This window comes from Poecilia latipinna, unplaced genomic scaffold, assembly GCF_001443285.1.
Source record: "Poecilia latipinna isolate Pla-1442-1.1 unplaced genomic scaffold, P_latipinna-1.0 Scaffold1947, whole genome shotgun sequence".
NCBI lineage: Eukaryota > Metazoa > Chordata > Actinopteri > Cyprinodontiformes > Poeciliidae > Poecilia > Poecilia latipinna.
The window spans coordinates 57,942-75,167 of record NW_015114563.1 but is presented as its reverse complement, the minus strand read 5'-3'; the positions used below and the strand labels follow the sequence as shown (position 1 = coordinate 75,167).

General features: G+C 36.5%; 2 protein-coding genes across 5 annotated transcripts; both read right to left on the bottom strand.

The window, feature by feature from the left end:
- Positions 1-2,458: 2,458 nt before the first annotated feature.
- On the bottom strand, positions 2,459-9,017 carry LOC106935313 (myelin-associated glycoprotein-like). 3 transcript variants are annotated; one of them, XM_015015739.1, is made up of 8 exons: positions 5,447-9,017; positions 4,135-4,222; positions 3,656-4,051; positions 3,275-3,571; positions 3,058-3,157; positions 2,916-2,951; positions 2,790-2,822; positions 2,459-2,709 (listed from the first exon to the last, which is right to left on the bottom strand). In XM_015015739.1, the coding sequence occupies exons 2-8, from the start codon at positions 4,175-4,177 to the stop codon at positions 2,688-2,690; spliced, it is 927 nt and encodes a 308-aa protein (XP_014871225.1). In that variant the 5' UTR covers positions 4,178-4,222; positions 5,447-9,017; the 3' UTR covers positions 2,459-2,687. The 3 variants fall into 3 exon arrangements, with proteins under 3 accessions (XP_014871225.1, XP_014871223.1, XP_014871224.1); XM_015015737.1 differs by lacking the exon at positions 5,447-9,017 and adding an exon at positions 4,355-5,027; XM_015015738.1 differs by lacking the exon at positions 5,447-9,017 and having other exon boundaries at positions 4,135-5,027.
- A 448-nt stretch (positions 9,018-9,465) lies between these two features.
- LOC106935314 (myelin-associated glycoprotein-like) lies at positions 9,466-14,546 on the bottom strand. Of its 2 annotated transcripts, none has more exons than XM_015015741.1 (9): positions 14,516-14,546; positions 11,779-11,869; positions 11,296-11,691; positions 10,905-11,204; positions 10,691-10,790; positions 10,054-10,078; positions 9,894-9,959; positions 9,775-9,802; positions 9,466-9,682 (listed from the first exon to the last, which is right to left on the bottom strand). In XM_015015741.1, exons 2-7 carry the CDS (start codon positions 11,822-11,824, stop codon positions 9,951-9,953), a joined length of 876 nt encoding a protein of 291 aa, XP_014871227.1. In that variant the 5' UTR covers positions 11,825-11,869; positions 14,516-14,546; the 3' UTR covers positions 9,466-9,682; positions 9,775-9,802; positions 9,894-9,950. The 2 variants fall into 2 exon arrangements, with proteins under 2 accessions (XP_014871227.1, XP_014871226.1); XM_015015740.1 differs by lacking the exon at positions 14,516-14,546 and adding an exon at positions 14,278-14,485.
- Positions 14,547-17,226: the final 2,680 nt, after the last annotated feature.

Below are 17,226 nucleotides of genomic sequence, written 5' to 3'. Positions count from 1 at the left end.
ATCTCCCGCTCCCTTCTTCCCTCATTCGTGAACAAGATCCCCAGATACTTAAACTCCTCCACTTGAGGAGTTTTTGTGCTCTCAACTAAATTTCTGAGAGCTAGCAGACAAAATGGTGGCAACAGTTGGTAACTTCTTTCGTTGGCCTCTGTCTAAGCTACGCCCCAAAGAGGGCATTCCCTAGTGTGTCATTTCCTCAAAGCTCTCATTTGCATTTCCTACCATGTCATTTCCTGTAGGTTTCGCTTAGCTTTGGCTTAACAACTAACAAAGATAGAAGGAAAACACAGAATTATTTATTCCCAACATGTATTCATGAACAAACCCAGCTCAAACACAAATATTACACCATATTGTAGCCATTGTAACACAAAAATCAAACTATCCAGATTATTCTTTGCACTTTTACAAAGCAAACGTCCTAATTATATCCTAAATGTACAGTTTTTTTTCTTTTATTTAATCTCTGCTGAGCACATCAAATAAAATTTAATAGCATTATCATTCTCAGTGAATGAATGCTAAAGTTTTAGGTTTTAACAACTTCAGTCTCAGATCAACACAGTCCACACCGTCAGCAGTAGAAACAGCAACTTTACACATATGGGGAAAACATAGACTACATTTTTATGTTTTCCCCACATGATGAGGATGATACAATATGATTCGATAAAACTTTACATTCTTCATTAATGTGGGTTCTTGCTATTTTGTGTTTTAAGATCTTGCTGAATGTGCCCCTTTTTAACTGCCCCTCCAAAGCTCTCTGCACGGCTCTGAGAAGTGAGCTCTCATGGGAGTGAACTAATGCTAAAAAATACTAATTTTGTCTCATTCATTTAATTTTTATCTGAATTTAACCCTTCATGACCAATACTGAGATTGCTTTTTTTAAAATTATTATTTTAAAGTTAGTGTTTCCAGCAAATTCACTGGATTACAAAAGTGCTTTAGGACCAGAAGAGGTGGCCAATGCTGTCACGGATCTTTAAGTGGGTGTGGAAGTTTAAAGCAGTTTATAGAAAAAGCAGATATTCCACCTTTATTATTACCTCATTTTATTTTAAGTTCTGAAAGACAGGATTAAAAACACACCACACCTCCTCACAACTTTTGAGCTCCTACAATAAAGAAAAATCTAACTTCATAATTCCCTCAACAGTAGGGGTAATGACACCCTTCTGTGTTTGACCTCACACATGCAGCTGTGCTCTCAGGGACATGCTTGACAGGCTTCCTGTGTAAATTTCTGGCAGAGCCGTTTTGAGGCCTTTCACGCTTTATCTGTGCCACATGGCAGCTACCAACGGTAAAGGTCTACAGATGAATTTCAAGAAAACTGCTGCAGTGAAAGATCATGCAGCTGTTCTGAAACGCCTCGAAAAGTAGGTTTTTTTTACAAAAAAGAAAAATATTATGCATATTTAAGCATGAATCAAAATAGTAGATACAACTACTTGCTGTTCATTTTTAACAAATATTTTCTTAAATATTGTATTCTACTAGAATTACCTATTCGTAGACTTTCTACAGTTAAGAGGGCAGTATTATGTATTTTTCACGCACATAGTGCCATTTTATAGCACAGTTAAGTAAGTAGTTAATTTAAGTTGTTATAAAAATGCTTTATATATCAAAGATGACTTGAAAGAAATTTTGGTAACACTGTATTTGAGGGGGTATCCATTAGACTGACATGACACTGTCATAAACATGACATAATACCTGTCATGAACATAAAGAAGTCTTTATGAATGAGAGAACAGTGACAAATGTGATGAGATATTTACATATTTACTCTGGAGTCATGGGTGGAAGCACAATATTTTAAAACTGTTGCTAAGCATTCCTCAACATCACTTTCTCAACAAAAATATATTAAATCAGTTCAAATCTTAACCAAGTGGGCTCTCTGTGAGCTTTTTTTTTATACTCTGGCATTTTTGCATTATTTACAGGCATATTTGGTCATTTTGAACTTTTGATAGTGGTTTTGCTTCGTCTAATCCTAGAAAACCATATGTCTACATCACTACAAACAGGTAGATTATTATTATCATCATGTCTAAATGATATTTGCATATAGTTTTAACAATGAACATGGCTGTGCACTGGGTACCTACCACAACAACAAAAAGAAAGTGGAATATTGTATTTACAACGACAGAAATATGATCAGAGTGCAGACGAGGCAGAGCACACCGTCAAAGCCGCCTTATTTCTCACGTTGACACTGGTTATGTTTTCTGACACACTCTGTCATACTTGGAGCTTTTGGAGTTGAACGACTGGAGTTCAGTTGTGTTTATTTTATGTTAGAAGTGGCTACTTGCACACAAAATATTCAGGTAAAACAGAATATGAACTGCGTTATTTATTGCAGTTATATTTTATTCACTAAAATATAACAAAGTACTGAATGGTCTGGCCAGGTTTGCCGGAATAAAAATAATAGCCTACACAACTTTATGAAAATGGAATAAGTTCATTTTTGTACAATTTTGATAGAAAAATCACAACAAATAATTTTCGCTGATTTAAAGTACAATAGTAGTAATAATTGAAAACAAGGCATGACTCCTAAAGCAAAAATCATTCTCATGGATATAAATGAAAATTAAAATGTGAACATCTACGTGCTGGTCATCATTTGCTCAAGTTTCTTGCACTGGATTATGACCACAAAGTCACTGGCCACTGGAATGGAACCTGAAAAAGTCCCCGAAAAAGTCAAATATTTATTTAGGTGAAACAAATGAAAAGTCTCATTGAAATAAATCAAACCTCACCTGCGAGACATCCTGGACAGCCTGTTGAACATGCTAAATGTCCCAGACAATTTGATTAATATTTATTTTTAATGTGATGACATTATATGTTTTTATTTTGTGGTACAATATTTTAAATCATTTTACCTTCCTTCACGACTCTGAAGCTCTGCAATCCGATTCCTTAAGAAAACAAAAGGAGGTTAAACAAGAACAGCACTGAGAAAAGAATCATTTGCAGGTTTTTACTCAGCGGATCCATTTAAATAGTCAATATCTGTAAACCTACTTGTACTTTTTCATCACAGCAGTGCAGATGACTCCGAAGATCACAGCCGTGCCAATGGCCACTGCGACTGGAATCATGATGTGATAAATGTTTCCAATACCTGCAAATAGAAATTAAATCAGACGCATGTCATGTGATGATGAAAAATGCTAATTAACCACATCCGGTGTGTATTTTGAACTATTCAAAGATAGAGACAGACAAAATTAGATCTCACGTTTTACATTGAGTTGAATAGATCTGGATTTTACTTTTCCTCCATTAAATGCTGCTGTGCAGGTGATTTGAGTGTGGTCATCCTTTTCCTCAGGAATAAACACCATGATGGACTGTGTCTCCCAGATCCCAGAGAGAACGGGCTTTTGAATATGGATAACGTCATCTTTACTTCCTCGACTCCATGTGAACACAGGAACATGTGATGGGCAGGTATGACGGACTGAACAGGTGACGGCGTAAGGTTTTCCTTGAACAGCTGTGTTTGACTGAAAAAGTTCAGGTTCTGGAGGATCTCCTATAAAAAGAAAAATGAATTATTGGCTAAGGCCTAAATTGGTCTGTTGCACTATAATATTGATTTATAAAGAAGATTACATACTCTGCATCTTTAACTCAGCACATTCATCAACAAAGGAGTACTTTTCAGTGGTTTCTTTGTTGTCATGAGTTTTAACAAGTTCGATTCGGAAGCAGAATGGACCGTTGTCATGATCTTTAACGTCTGTTATTTCCAAGGTGCAGTTCTTATCACCCAGTTTTCCTAACATGTTTGTTCGACCCTTAAAACTATCTAAGACCTTTGTGTTATCCTCGCTGTACACAATCTCTTCGTCTTTCTTAATACGATGCCAGATGCCTCTCAGTCTGGAGGTAGGGAGTAATTTGCCAGGATAGTTGAACGAACAGGGCAGCACAACACAGGAGCCGACTACGGCTTCAAGAGATTTTACAACAGAGGCCGTCCACTTTTCTCCAAGCGCAGGGCTGCAAATACCTTAAATGGATACAACAGAGGAGGTTAAGAATGAAATAAATGATGAGTATCAAGAGAGGGGAAATGAACGTGTGTTAGCTTACCAACCAAAAGCAAAATGAAAATGAGCCTCCTAACTTTTTCCATCTTGTTCACGTGTTGGTGTTCTAAAATGATCCTCAGCGTTGAAATCTATGCAAGCAAAACAATTAGAAAAAATAATTTGTGCATTTTTTTTAACACTGAATAGGCCTCGATTACACAACAGATGCTATGGTTAATAATTTAAATTGAGTCTAGAAGAACACAAAATTGACTGGTTACCATACACCAAATTTGGTGATGTTATCCACAAAGATGTAGGGCTGAATCAAGCTATTACCCTACAAAATATAAAAATTAATTGTTTTTGCAAACAGAAAAACAGGCAGAGTCACTAAATTGTTGTTCTGTGTAGCATGATGTCTTCAAATTCTTAAGTAAGTAAAATCAACCCTCAACAGGTTTATCTGCCCTTGACAAATCTTTTGAGCCAATGTCCGTTTTGATAACCCTCCTACATATTACTAAATGAATATCAGGAAACCCCTATAGCCCTTGGCGTGAATAATGTACAGTGAAACCGAAATAGCATCTTGCATTTATCTCAGCCTTTGGTCTGCAGTATTTTCAATTGCAAAAGAAAGATAACAGACCACAGTTTTACAGCCAAACCATAACAAAATATTCACTATTTTCTAATTATTTCTCATTCTTACCAGGAATAGAAGTGACACCGCTATACTAACATCACTAGGCTCATAGTTTGCAGTGGATAATCACTGAATGCAAGTCGAACTTTTACAGTGCAAGAAAATATTTGAAAAAAAATTGAAAATTCTTTACAAAATCTGTGAATTAGTTCTCAAGTGTTATACAGGTGAATAGGCGAGCTAAACAGCCTTTAAACTTTTCATTGTGTTAAATTTGAAAAATTGTCTTGTTGTATTCCCCCAAAAGAAAATGTTCAAAAAGACAAAGTAATGATGCGCTGTAAAATTTTAATTCTGTAAGTATTTCTTGTTTTTCAAAAGGTGAATAAAGAATTTCTTGGTTATCAAAAAAAGTAAAAAAAAATAAAAAAATAAGAATTTCTGAAGTTGTTGTAAAATTAATAAAATGTCCATATTACTGCATCTCAACTTGGTTATCCTTCACAATTCAACCATGCCATGGTAAGAAATTATCTCTTGAATAACTTCAGGCACAAATCTTATTACTACGACTAGAAGGATAATTAAAATTCAGTACCATATCATAATATCTTGTGATTTCTAAGCCATGCTTAGAAAAAAAAATCCATATCCATTAGAATTTACATTGCCTTTACAGTATCTGAACCCATATTTAAGTAGCATGTATGGTTTTCAGTCTTACCTGATAAGAGAGGCGCTGTCCTGATCTCAGCCCCAGTTGAATAAAAACAGGGTCACATCATTCAAGCTGTTTATAAATTGGTGAGACAATGCTTTCAGTTCACACTTGGAAGGAACCAATCTGCTGCCATGAGAGAAAATGCTGCAATTTTTTTTCCCCCGTTTATTTGTCTGAGACACAGCTGTGTTCATGCTTCAGCTAGAAGATAACACAAAAAGAAAATGCAAAAAGGCAAACAATAGACAGCACTCTAGATAAAACCCAATCACATCTGTTGACTCACTATGAAAACCTTTTTCATTTGAATATTTTCATTTGAATGTGTAAATTGTGAGACATGGTAAAGTTGTGATCCCAGATTGTTGTGAACAGTTTCTGTGTGACTGAATACCAGCTAAAAATAAATACTGAAATAATTATTTACAAGGCTGTCTTTATTACAAGTTACCTTGCAGAAAAGAGTGTGTTTAAAAAATAACTGGTTCTGGATGACGACTGGCTTAGACTTAGACCGAGACATTTTGGACATTTGGTGTGGATCATCTTGAGTCTCTGTTGTGGCATTTTCATATAAAACATCATGACTCCTACACAGGCTGTGATGTTATAATGGAACAATGATGAGTTCAGGTCATGGCTACGCTTCCTCAGCTCATGCCTGAAGGTCAAGTCTGCTCTAGCATGAACTTAAGGCCTGATTTTTCTTTTTTTATATAAAGCATTCAAATACTAACCAAGCTGGGTTTTCCTGTCTCACTGTTGATTTTTAGCCATGACAACAGTGAGAAGCACACATCCCCTAAATATCACTAATGCATTTCATGCTTGGCTAATTCACCAAAGTACTTTTGACTCCTGAATTAGAGTTGCATGACTGCGTAGCAATAAAACTGAGCAAGTGTTGTATATTTTAATTCAAACAGGATTACGGGACGGTGGTGGTGATGTTGGTAGGAGTTGGTTGCTGGTTCAGTTCCCACTCTGTCTGCCTCTGTAGATCCAACAGATCTACTAATAGAAACAGTTTGAAGCTGCTTATTCAATTAAGACCCATGACAAACAACTGTTAGCTGCAGTGGTGCAATCTGACTGAGCTTGAGTGATTTTGTAAAGAATATTGGGCAAAATGTAAGACTGTAGATGTGCAAAGCTGACATACCAAAGGACTTCCAGCTGTAATTGTGACCAACTTAAACGGGGTCACTAAGACCTGAGTCATGATGAAACAGTCAAAGCCCATATTTTGGTTCAGTAGCTACCTATTTTTCTGTAATAGGGAAATGGTTTCCAAGGCAACGTCAGTGATCTAGATAAATATTGTGAAAAGCTCTGGCAGCTCTTCAGCAGCAGCATTGATCCGCTAGCACCTTTTGCTCCTGCTGCTGTAGCCGAGCTGCTTCAAGATTCAGTGTATCGTGAGTTCACAGGTGACAGTCCACCAACCTCGGTTAGAACAAGGAGTGGATGGAGGTAATCTTTCCATACAATCATACTCAACTAGTCTGCCTATTCTTTTCTGATGTCAGCTTTTTTTTTCCCATTTGGAGCAATAACTGTTTGTAAAAACTTTGAGTAGATCAGTAGTTTCCGACCTAATAAGACCAGCCTATGTGGGAAGAAAATCCTCTTTGTTCCCCATTCTGATTCTGACTTTAAACTAAACCAAATGTCCTAACCCCATCTAGATAACCAAATGTGAAAAGTACCTTCAGTGTGATTGCCTGATTTGTTGTTTGTATTAACAAGCAACTGAACAGAGTACATTTTAAAGTTTCTCCTTTATACTAGTGATCTGCTCCAGCCATCTTCATTTTCTTATCTACGCTCTACAGGTTTTCCCCTTATCGCTTCGTGTTCTTCCCTCAGATTTAACCCACCCACATGACAAGATTAAGGAACTGATTTTCAGTTCTGCTTTTTCTGAAGTTAAAAAGGCAGCTGAAGTAAATAACACATTTACTAAAATAACTTATCGGAGATGACACATTAAAGTCTTTCGTTTGAGTTGTACAAAAAAATAGGAGAAACACGTGCAATATTTCCATTTTCAAATATGCAAAATGATATCAGACTGGCTTTACCATAGACATGGAGATCTGTGGTACTTTTAAGGCATTTCTTGCCAATAAGCAGTACGATTTGGTCTTTGAACACACTGGTTGTGTTATTTGCACCAAACCTTATTTTTTGCACACAATAGTTCACTCTTATTTTTTAATACATAAAATCTTTATGCTCATTCTGCAAGTCTATTCAAGGGTTTATTGCTCATTACTAATTGTAAACTAATCTTCATTAACAGCGGAGGCCAGATCATTGCTCATAAGGATTTACACGTCTTGATTTTAATCTTTTTAAGTCTTCAAATTAAGCAGACAGACACCCTTATTGACAGACATTTCTCTTTAGCTGGATTTGTCAGTTTCACACTTATTTCTCCACTTGAAAAATATGACATTGCTAACTTTTTCAAAGAGACAGCCTCTGCTGTAGACCTTTGGATAAATTTATTTATGGAGCCCATTTAATGTCCACTCACTGGTGAATTAGTATTCCTGGCTACCATTACAGCATGGTAGCCCTGAAGACATAAAATAAAAATGAAGAAAAACAATCATTTCTTCTGCCAACCCTTTTCAAATCTGAGTCGGTCGATCCCAAGATCATCTGAGAGTCACAGTTTACTTTGAAGAAAAAAAAATAAAAATAAAGCATATAATCTCCTTGCACTTGTGTTCTTACCATTAGAACCGTTACCGTTATTCTGTGACACAACAACCATCCACTTTACTGTGTTGAGGGACTCTGTCATAGATTTACAAAAATTAGCTCATAAAGGTGAAGTTGAGGAGTAATAATCAAATGGTTTTCAGACGGAAAACCATTTGACATGAGCATGAGCACACCAAAAAGTGTGTTGGTATTTTGTAAATAAGAAAGCTATTTTTATTTGTGAGGCATCTTTCACAGATTAAAAATCATAACGTGCTCCATAAAGATACAAAATAGAAATTAAAACATTCAGCTAAAACGTTATTAAAAAAGACCAAAACAGTTAATTGATATAAATCAATGGTACTTAAAAACCTGTTAAGGTAAAACTTGTTTGAAAGAAGAATGTCTTCAGCAGGTTTTACTAAAATGTCTTCAGAGAAACCTAACAACACAAGAAGCTTTGCAGCTGTGTGTAGATTTCGGATTGGGGACTTGATGTCTCAGCTGTGCTGTGTCACTGCTTGTAACTAAAACTGATGCAGAAAAACCATCAGTGATTTTCTGATTAATATTCAGTCTTTCTGATTTTAATTTGGGAGGAATAGATGAAACAAAGTGAAGAGTTCACAGATGGATGGATGGGTGGATGGGTGGATGGATGGATGGATGGATGGATGGATGGATGGATGGATGGATGGATGGATATGTATGATTTTCACAAATAATCACTGTGCAGCACACAGAGCTTTTCATGTTTATTGGTACAGGAAAGGCCCAACAGTTAGAGATAAATGTAGCCCATACTAGCATAGCTGTAAAAACTTTAAAACTTTCATCTGTATATATGTGCGTAAAGTTCCTGGTAACACTTTATTTGAAGGGGGGTGAATAAGACTGTCATGACACTTTCATAAACATGACATATCACATGTCATGAACATGAATAAGCCTTCATGAATATTTATGACTGTTGTCATAAAGTTTCATTTGGTAAATTATGACACTTTTAATACAAAGTTGACATTATTCAAAATGTCTTCATTATGACAACTTGACATTAACCAATAAATCATTACTGATATAAATTTGTTATAAAAGTATTACTGATTGCACTTTAAAAATTAGGTAACTTTATGTTATTAAAGGTAAAGTTTAAACAGTAATGATTTCTTGGTTAATGTCAAGTTGTCATAACAAAGACATTTTGAATAATGTCAACTTTGTATTAAAAGTGTCATAATTTACAGAATGACACTTTATGACAGCAGTCATACATATTCATGAAGGCTTATTCATGTTCATGACAGGTATTATGTCATGTTTATGACGGTGTCATGACGATCTTATTCAACCCCCTTCAAATAAAGTGTTACCAAGTTCCTTAAGTCACCAAAGAGTTAAAACAAAAGGTGTTGAACATTTACAGTGATCAGCAAGTCTTACACTGGGAAACATCTTAACTATTTAGATGTTTCTATGCATGTTCAGGTCTGCAGTGTCGTCATCATTGTCATCAAGATCCTGTGAAAAATAAGGATCATCAGGATATTTGTTGGTTAAAAAAGTAGAATAAATGTAACTGCATTGAATAATTACTGAAAAAAGTATAGTACCTGTATTTATTTGCAGGGATTTGGTTGGCTTTATGGTCCCACCACAACAGCAGAAGTAACAATTAGAAACATTTCACAGAAAATTATTTTATAAATCTAATTCAGTCTGAAGGAGGTACCTCTTTGGTGATAGGAAGAGAGGTTTGTTATCTTTCTGTCCACCATAGGAGTTTGCATCACAGGGCCTGATGATTCATATAATAGATTTTAAAATTAAAAGAAAAAACACACACCAACAAACTTTTACCTTTAAAAGTTTCTTAAATGTCAAATATTCACCCCAGACTCATTTCTGTAGCATCTCCTGTGAAGACAAATTAAATGAGTTTATGTGGAATGTATAAAAAAAGTGTTTTGGCTTATAAATAATGTTATTGCAAAGCCACAAACAGTTCCAAAACTTGGTTCCAAATAGACCTTCTGGGAAAGTTAAAGAAGAACAGAAACTATGCAAATTGTTTTGGAGAAATGTTGCCTAAGGTCAAAAAAAGAATTTCTCTTTTACTGCCAAAATAACAACTCACAAGTCTATTTGAAATCCACAGCGAAAATAAAGAATTATTCCCTGAAATTCAGTTCTGTGCTTAGAGAAGTAAAGAAATTAAAAAATGTTACTTAGTGAATTACAACTCCAATGTCATTGAGATAAGAATATTGATTGCACAGTGACTATTTTCTCACTTGCGAGACAGTCCAGACATCCTGCTCCACATGCTAATGTTAGAAAAGTGTATTATAATAATGTAGGTGAATTTAGCTGTGACTGTGAGCAAGTTGTCTTTTTTATACATGCTGTCTTGACTTTGAAGCTCTTGAATGTGTTTTATTTGTTAGAATATTAGACATCTGCAACCAAATACCAGGTTTCTTTCATGTTCACTGTTAATGAAAATGTGTTTGGTACTTTGTTACTCACTTGTATTTCTTCACCATCAAAACACAGAAGAGTCCAAAGATCACAGCAGTGGCAGCGACTGCAACAGCAGGAATGATGATGTGGTTGTAGTTTTCTATGCCTGCAAACCAAATGTAAGCCATTCATTTTTTATGGCAAACAGCAACAAGTGGGCACGATTTAAGATGGCTGAATTTTCAAAATAAACAAAAAAGCAAACCAAAGTTTGTCTCACGTTTTACATTAAGTGTGAACTTTTCCTCTGATTTCATTCCTCCATTAAATGTTGCTGTGCAGATGAGCTCTGATTCGTCATCCTTTTCCTCAGGAACGAAGGACAGGATGGATTCTGCCTCCCAGATCCCCGAATGAATGGGTTTATGAACTTCAGTGATTTCATCATCCTTATTTTCCCGACTCCATTTAATCTGAGGGCGATGCGAGGGGCAGGTGTGGTGAACAGAGCAGGTGAGGGTGTAGGGTTTGCCTGGATTGGCCGTCTTTATTGGACCCAGTTTGGGTTTAGGTACGTCATCTGTGAACAACAAATTCAGGTAGCAGTTAATGTAAAAATGGGTGAAACAAACAAGCAGCATTGATATACAGCATGTGGAGTATTTACATACGGATCATTTTGATATCAGCACATTTCTCAACAAAGGAGAACTTTTCCTTAGTGGGTTCGTTGTTGTCTTTTCGTACAAGTTCAACGCGGAAGCAGAAAGGGCCGTTGTCATGATCTTTAACTTGAACTATTTCTAAGGTGCAGTTGTTCTGACCCAGGTTTCCCAGCAACTTGGTTCGGTCCTTAAAGCTGTCCAGGATCTTTGTGCTGTCCTCATGGTAGAAGTACTCGGTCCATTTGTCCTTACGATGCCAGATGCCCCTGAGTCTGGAGGTGGACAGGTAAGTCCCAGGATGACTGACTGTACAGGGCAGCACAACACAGGAGCCCACCAGAGCGTCAATGGACTTTACAACATCGGCCGTCCACTCGTCGGCAAGCACAGGGCTGCAAATACCTTAAATGGATATAATAGTGGAGGTTAAGAATTTAATGAATGATGGATATCAAGAAACTTGAAATGACAATATGGTAAACAATTTACCAGCCAAAAATAAAAAGAAAATGATCATCTTTCTATCTTTTTCCATTCCTTTGGCGTGTTGGTTGGTCTAATTGCTCTTCAATGTTGAAACCTATGTAAAGACAACAATTAGAAATATTCTATTTGATTCACTGAAAAGTCTGAAAAGTAACAGCATTTGTTACCATGAGTAAAATATTAAATCACATTCAGAATATCACAAAATGACTGAGAACCATTTAAAATTTGATGCTGCAATTATATTGTGCTTATGAAATGATTTCTCCTACAAAATATAAACATTATATAATTGTTTTTGCAAACAGAGACAACAGGAATTATTTATTTCCATTACTATTAGTGTCTCTTGGCAGGGCCCACTTTTGTGGAATTATGTAAAGTTTGTCATGGGTGGGGTTGTGCTTTTGCAGGAGTTTTGGTTACACTTTCAGACCATTTCCAGGACATCTTACCACACAGAACAGATGTCACAATAACTTAAATAGCACAGTTCAGTGAGGGTATGAGTGGGTGAAGTTAAGAGGAGGTGTTGCAAAATTAACAACTTTGTTACTATATTTAGTGACTTAAACAGTGATTAGCGAGAAATCTAGTGCATTTTTAGTGTATTTTTGTAGACTTTGTGGCGACATGTGAAGGCACCAGTTGCTCTGCTGTAAATGAGTGAGAAGATAGTGCTGCCGTGAGCCACTGCAGCTTCCTACATGCTGCAGTTAGTCTCGCAAAATCATCTGCCAGCAAACAACCAGAGCAGAGAGGACAGCAGCCGATTCCATGTCCACTTTGCAAATGAATCACACATGTGCAAAGCTAAGAAACACTACTGATCAGGGCTTGCTATGGCATCTCCATGGGGGTGAGTGTCTAAGTGAGATGAGTTTATGACCCTTTGCAATTATGTCACTTAATCACCGTCACGATGGACTTTGGGAATGAGGGATGGGAGTATTGAACAGAGCGACTGAAGCTGTTTTCTTACTTCTTTTTGCCAGTATTGTTACTTCTTGTTCAAGTCAAGTTAAAGTCTGAGGGCATAACACACCGAGCTGAGGCTCGTAGAAGACGACAGCATTTACAATCGAATAAAACAGCTAGCTTAGTAACCGACCCGCCCAGCCTCCCTCCTGATGTGTTGATCAAATTGCTGTGTTTGCCTGAATTCACGGCGAATGATTTATATCTCTAGGTCATAAACTTAAAAACAAACACAACATTAGATGCTAACCAGTGTTTTTCCACACATGTTAGACAATATAATGGTGGGGCATTTTCTACATGGCTACTATACTCGTACCTTTTTCATAAGGCAATATTTGATATCTTTTCAATCATGCTTCCTTATTAAGTACATGAACGTTAATCTTCTTACCTTGTAAAAAGTGTTTGCTGCAAATCCACGATTACATCTAGGGCTGCCAGTCATTATGACTGACAGCTGCTGTCCATCGCTGCTGTATCCTCATTAAAAGTTATACTTCAATGACAAGTTTGGTTTTCATCCTTGTCTGTTTGGGTCTGCACAAACAGACCCAAACATTTTACTTAATCAACTAATTAAGTAAAAGCAATTTTAGGACACCAACTGTCTATTTCTTGATAAGCTTTATGGGTGCGCATAGTTTGTTTTGACATCCACACAGTGCTGTGATGTGGACATTGACCAAGCAGTACAGTTGTAACCAAAAATAAAAAGAATATTTTGCTTCTGTGTAAAATAGTAAATTTGTAAATTAATACATTTACAAATTTTGTAAAATAGTAAATTTGCTTCTGTGCAAAGTTTGCACAGAAGCACAAGAGCACCCCTAAGGACCGATTTACATAGTTTATCTGCATAAAATTTGTTTTCAGGTTTAGTTTTAAGTAAGCAAAATGAATTCCCTAGGTTTCTCAGAATTTTCTCAAATGGAGCTTGGTGAATAAGGAGTTAATTATGTTTATTTGGAATTGATTTATGAGGTTTTGTATAAACACACACTCATAAAAATGAGTGAAGAAATCCCGAGACAATTCTTTTGATCGCTGCCTTACATATCACTCAATTAACACATATATAAAAACTCCACTAATACTTGGTATAAATAATGTCAAAATGAAAGGGTGGCCTGGATTTATCTCAGCCTTCAGTCTGCAGTATTTTCGATTGCAGAAACACGATAACAGACCCTGGTTTTAAAGCTAAGCCATGACAATAAAAAGCTCAGGGTGCAGTTGGCTTATTTTCAAGTATTTCCCAGACTCAACCCATGGAAGTGAGACTGCAGTAACATATGCATGAACTTTTCAATGGACTCCAACAGAATGCATACATAAACTTTACAATGCAAGAAAATGTTTCATCAGTGTTGTAAATTCTTATTACTCTTACCACAAGGGAAAAAAGTAATGAACAGTAGTATCCTGTGATTACAATAGTTCACATTGCTGTCTTAGTAGCTGCAATTTGAAGCCAAATTTATGCTGCTTATAAACTAAAAATGTTTCTTTTTTTAGTTTTACCTTATAAGAGTCCTGCTTTGCTTTGAAGAGGTGAAACCAAACATGTAGGAGGATGAGGTCAGCTGTGCTGATGGAGAAAGAATGCTTTCAATAAAAACAAAAGACTGCTACTGGTTTTACTTAAGAAGACGACAGTTGTGGTTCCATCTGCACAGGAACATTTATTGTCCGTTATATACCATTTTTGGAAGTTTTAGTTTACAACAGAGTACAGGAAAAAGCAGGAAAAATCACATACCTCACATAGGACAGGCGTACCACAGGAAATGAGCAAGCCCACGCACAGGAGTATGGAGCTAAATTGAGGTCATAAAGTTTTAAAATGGACACTAAAAAAAATCCAGCAAACTTGGAAACTGAAAAATAATGATTTCAAAATGAAAAATACATTTTAAACAAAAAATAATGAAACAAATAACAACAACAAAAACGCTTAGAATTTCTTTTCAGATTAGTTTTTTTCCACCTTCAGATTTATTTATTTATTTGTTTTCCAAACATCTCGCCCTGTTCAATGTGGGGGTGAGACCTCAGAAGGCTCCATGTGGGTGTTAAATTATGACGGACAGCTCATCACTGCAACCATCCATTATACAACATGCTTATCCCTAGAGGGGTCGCCAGGGAAGGTCAACGGGCGAGATGCGGCGTACCCTGGTCAGGTCGTCAGTCCAGCTCAACACAGTGACTGCAAAATATTCCCAGCTGTTGCATTCAGGAAGTGTGGCAACTGAAAACATCTTTAAAACATCATTTGCTAACACTTTATTTGAAGGGGTGTGCATAAGACTGACATGACACTGTCATAAACATGAGGGAGTTTTCATGAATGTCTATGACAGTTGTCATGAAGTGTCATTTGGTAAATAATGACATTTTTAAGGCAAAGTTGATTTAAAAGTTGCCTTGAAAGTCCGCTAAAAGTCCCAACTTTGCATTATTTTGTAAACAATGACACTTTAATACAAAGTTGGCACTTTTAATGGACTTTCAAGGCAACTTTTAAAGTAACTTTGCATTAAAAGTGTCATTATTTACCGAATGACACTTCATGACAACATTCATAAAGACTCCTTCATGTTCATGACGGGTGTTATTTCATGTTTATGACAGTGTCATGTCAGTCTTATATGCTGTTAATGTGAGTACATTTAAAAAATAACATGCTTCACTGATATAAGCTGCTTATGTAAACACACAACATAAATCTCTGTGGCACAAATATGATACTGTCAAATTTGAGCAGTGGTGGACATTTCTCAAGGTCTCAAAATAAAGCAGAATACCAATCAATCTGACTGCTTCAGCTTCCCAGAGCAGAAAGAAAGAGTCCTTATAGTTAAAAACTAATAAGGAGTATTTAACTTTCAGTTTTCCTTTTTTAGTTTAACAATTATTTTTAAATTTTGATTTTATTTTTTTTTAATGAACAAACTTTATGGCCTCAATTTAGCTCCATACACACTCATAGACCACAAGCTGAATTAGAACCGCTCTGCCCTCATTTTCATTTTAAGTAATCGCTATTGCGAAGCTGTTCGGGCAAATGCTACCTGCTAATCCCCATACACTCAATCTTGCAGTGGATTTATAAGAATAAGCCCAAATGTGCAAAAAAAATTACCGTGCAAGGGACAGCAGACTAGCAGAGAACGCAAAAAAAAAAAAAGGGAAAAGGAAAATGGGGCAAGAAAAAGCTCAAAAGTAAGCAACAGCGTTCCTGCAGCCAGTCGCAGCGGTAGCAACTTTGCAACACTCCCTCTGGTATTATTTTCTTTTTTAAAGCTAGCCAGGTCTAAAGTTTAATCATGCGACATCTCTAACACGCCCAGGTCAGAGTAGGACGCGTCTCGTTCACCAGCTGTGATCAACAGGATGAGCTGCAGACTGAACTGTGCAGGCACTCTGCTGCAGCGGCCAGCGCAGCGCTGTTCCAGTGCTGGCTGTCAGTGGCTATTACGTAAGGCGGACAAAAATGTAAATTTGGAAATTGGACACACAAGCAGCAGATGGTTCAAATTAAACAGCGAGCAGAATTATCTCTTCTACCACATATTTTGTTGAATGTCGAGTCAACGACACAAATAATACAGGTCAAATTGGTAAAAATGAAAAACAGTAAAAAAGGCACATTATTTTCAATCACATGGAAAAATACATACTACAGGTTTTCACGTTATTGCTTCACTGCACTTCCCTCAGATTTAACCCACACACCTATCTGTGGAAAGATACATTTTAGTAATGCTAGGCTCTGCAAGATTGGTGCAGAAATAATTTTCAGTTCTGCTTCTTCTGGCAGCAGAAGTAAACAACACATTTACTAAAATATCTTATCTGAGATGACACATTGGAATCCGAGTTTGCAGATGATGTTAAAAAAGAGAAGAGAAGAAAGCCCTACGTTTCTATTTTGAGGGGTGCAAAATGATTTCAAACTAGTTTTACTAAACATGGTGATCTATGATGCTCAACAAATTCTGCAGTGTTAAATCAACACTATGCAGAGTATATTTGGCCTTTTCAGAATCGGCATTAATTTAACTCTTACAGAGTTATTTCAACAATAGTTTGAGTAGTTATAACTATTTCAAGTGTTAAAATTACTCAGTTTCCTGTTGAAATAACTCTGAAAGAGTTAAATTAACACCAGTTCTGATAAGGACCAAATTCTGCAGAGTTGATTTAACTCTGCAGAACGTTAGCTGGAGACAGGCACCAGCACCTCCTGACCCCACTAGGGACACGAGTGTTAGAAAATGGATGGATGGATGAGAACCCAAGATCCACTGTATCACCTATTTAATCGGTGGCGCAGAAACTGGAATAGCATGTCTAAAAATCTTCCCCAATTTGAAGACTGATGCTGAAGTTTGTGGGGACTGTTGATCTAGAGCACAATGTTTAGCCTTTTTTACCTGCTGACACACACACGCTGCAGCTTACATA

Bases quoted from the DNA above. Each gene is read 5' to 3' on its own strand.
- LOC106935313 (XM_015015737.1), bottom strand. The intron at 2,823-2,915 runs GTAAAATGATTT...TGGGACATTTAG, and splicing joins CTTCAGAGTCGTGAAGGAAG to CATGTTCAACAGGCTGTCCA. The intron at 2,710-2,789 runs GTGAGGTTTGAT...GGACTTTTTCAG, and splicing joins CTGTCCAGGATGTCTCGCAG to GTTCCATTCCAGTGGCCAGT.
- LOC106935314 (XM_015015741.1), bottom strand. From the start codon at position 11,824: ATGGAAAAAGATAGAAAGATGATCATTTTCTTTTTATTTTTGGCTG. The intron at 11,205-11,295 runs GTATGTAAATAC...TGTTGTTCACAG, and splicing joins TGCTGATATCAAAATGATCC to ATGACGTACCTAAACCCAAA. The intron at 10,079-10,690 runs GTGAGTAACAAA...TTGTCTTCACAG, and splicing joins TTGATGGTGAAGAAATACAA to GAGATGCTACAGAAATGAGT.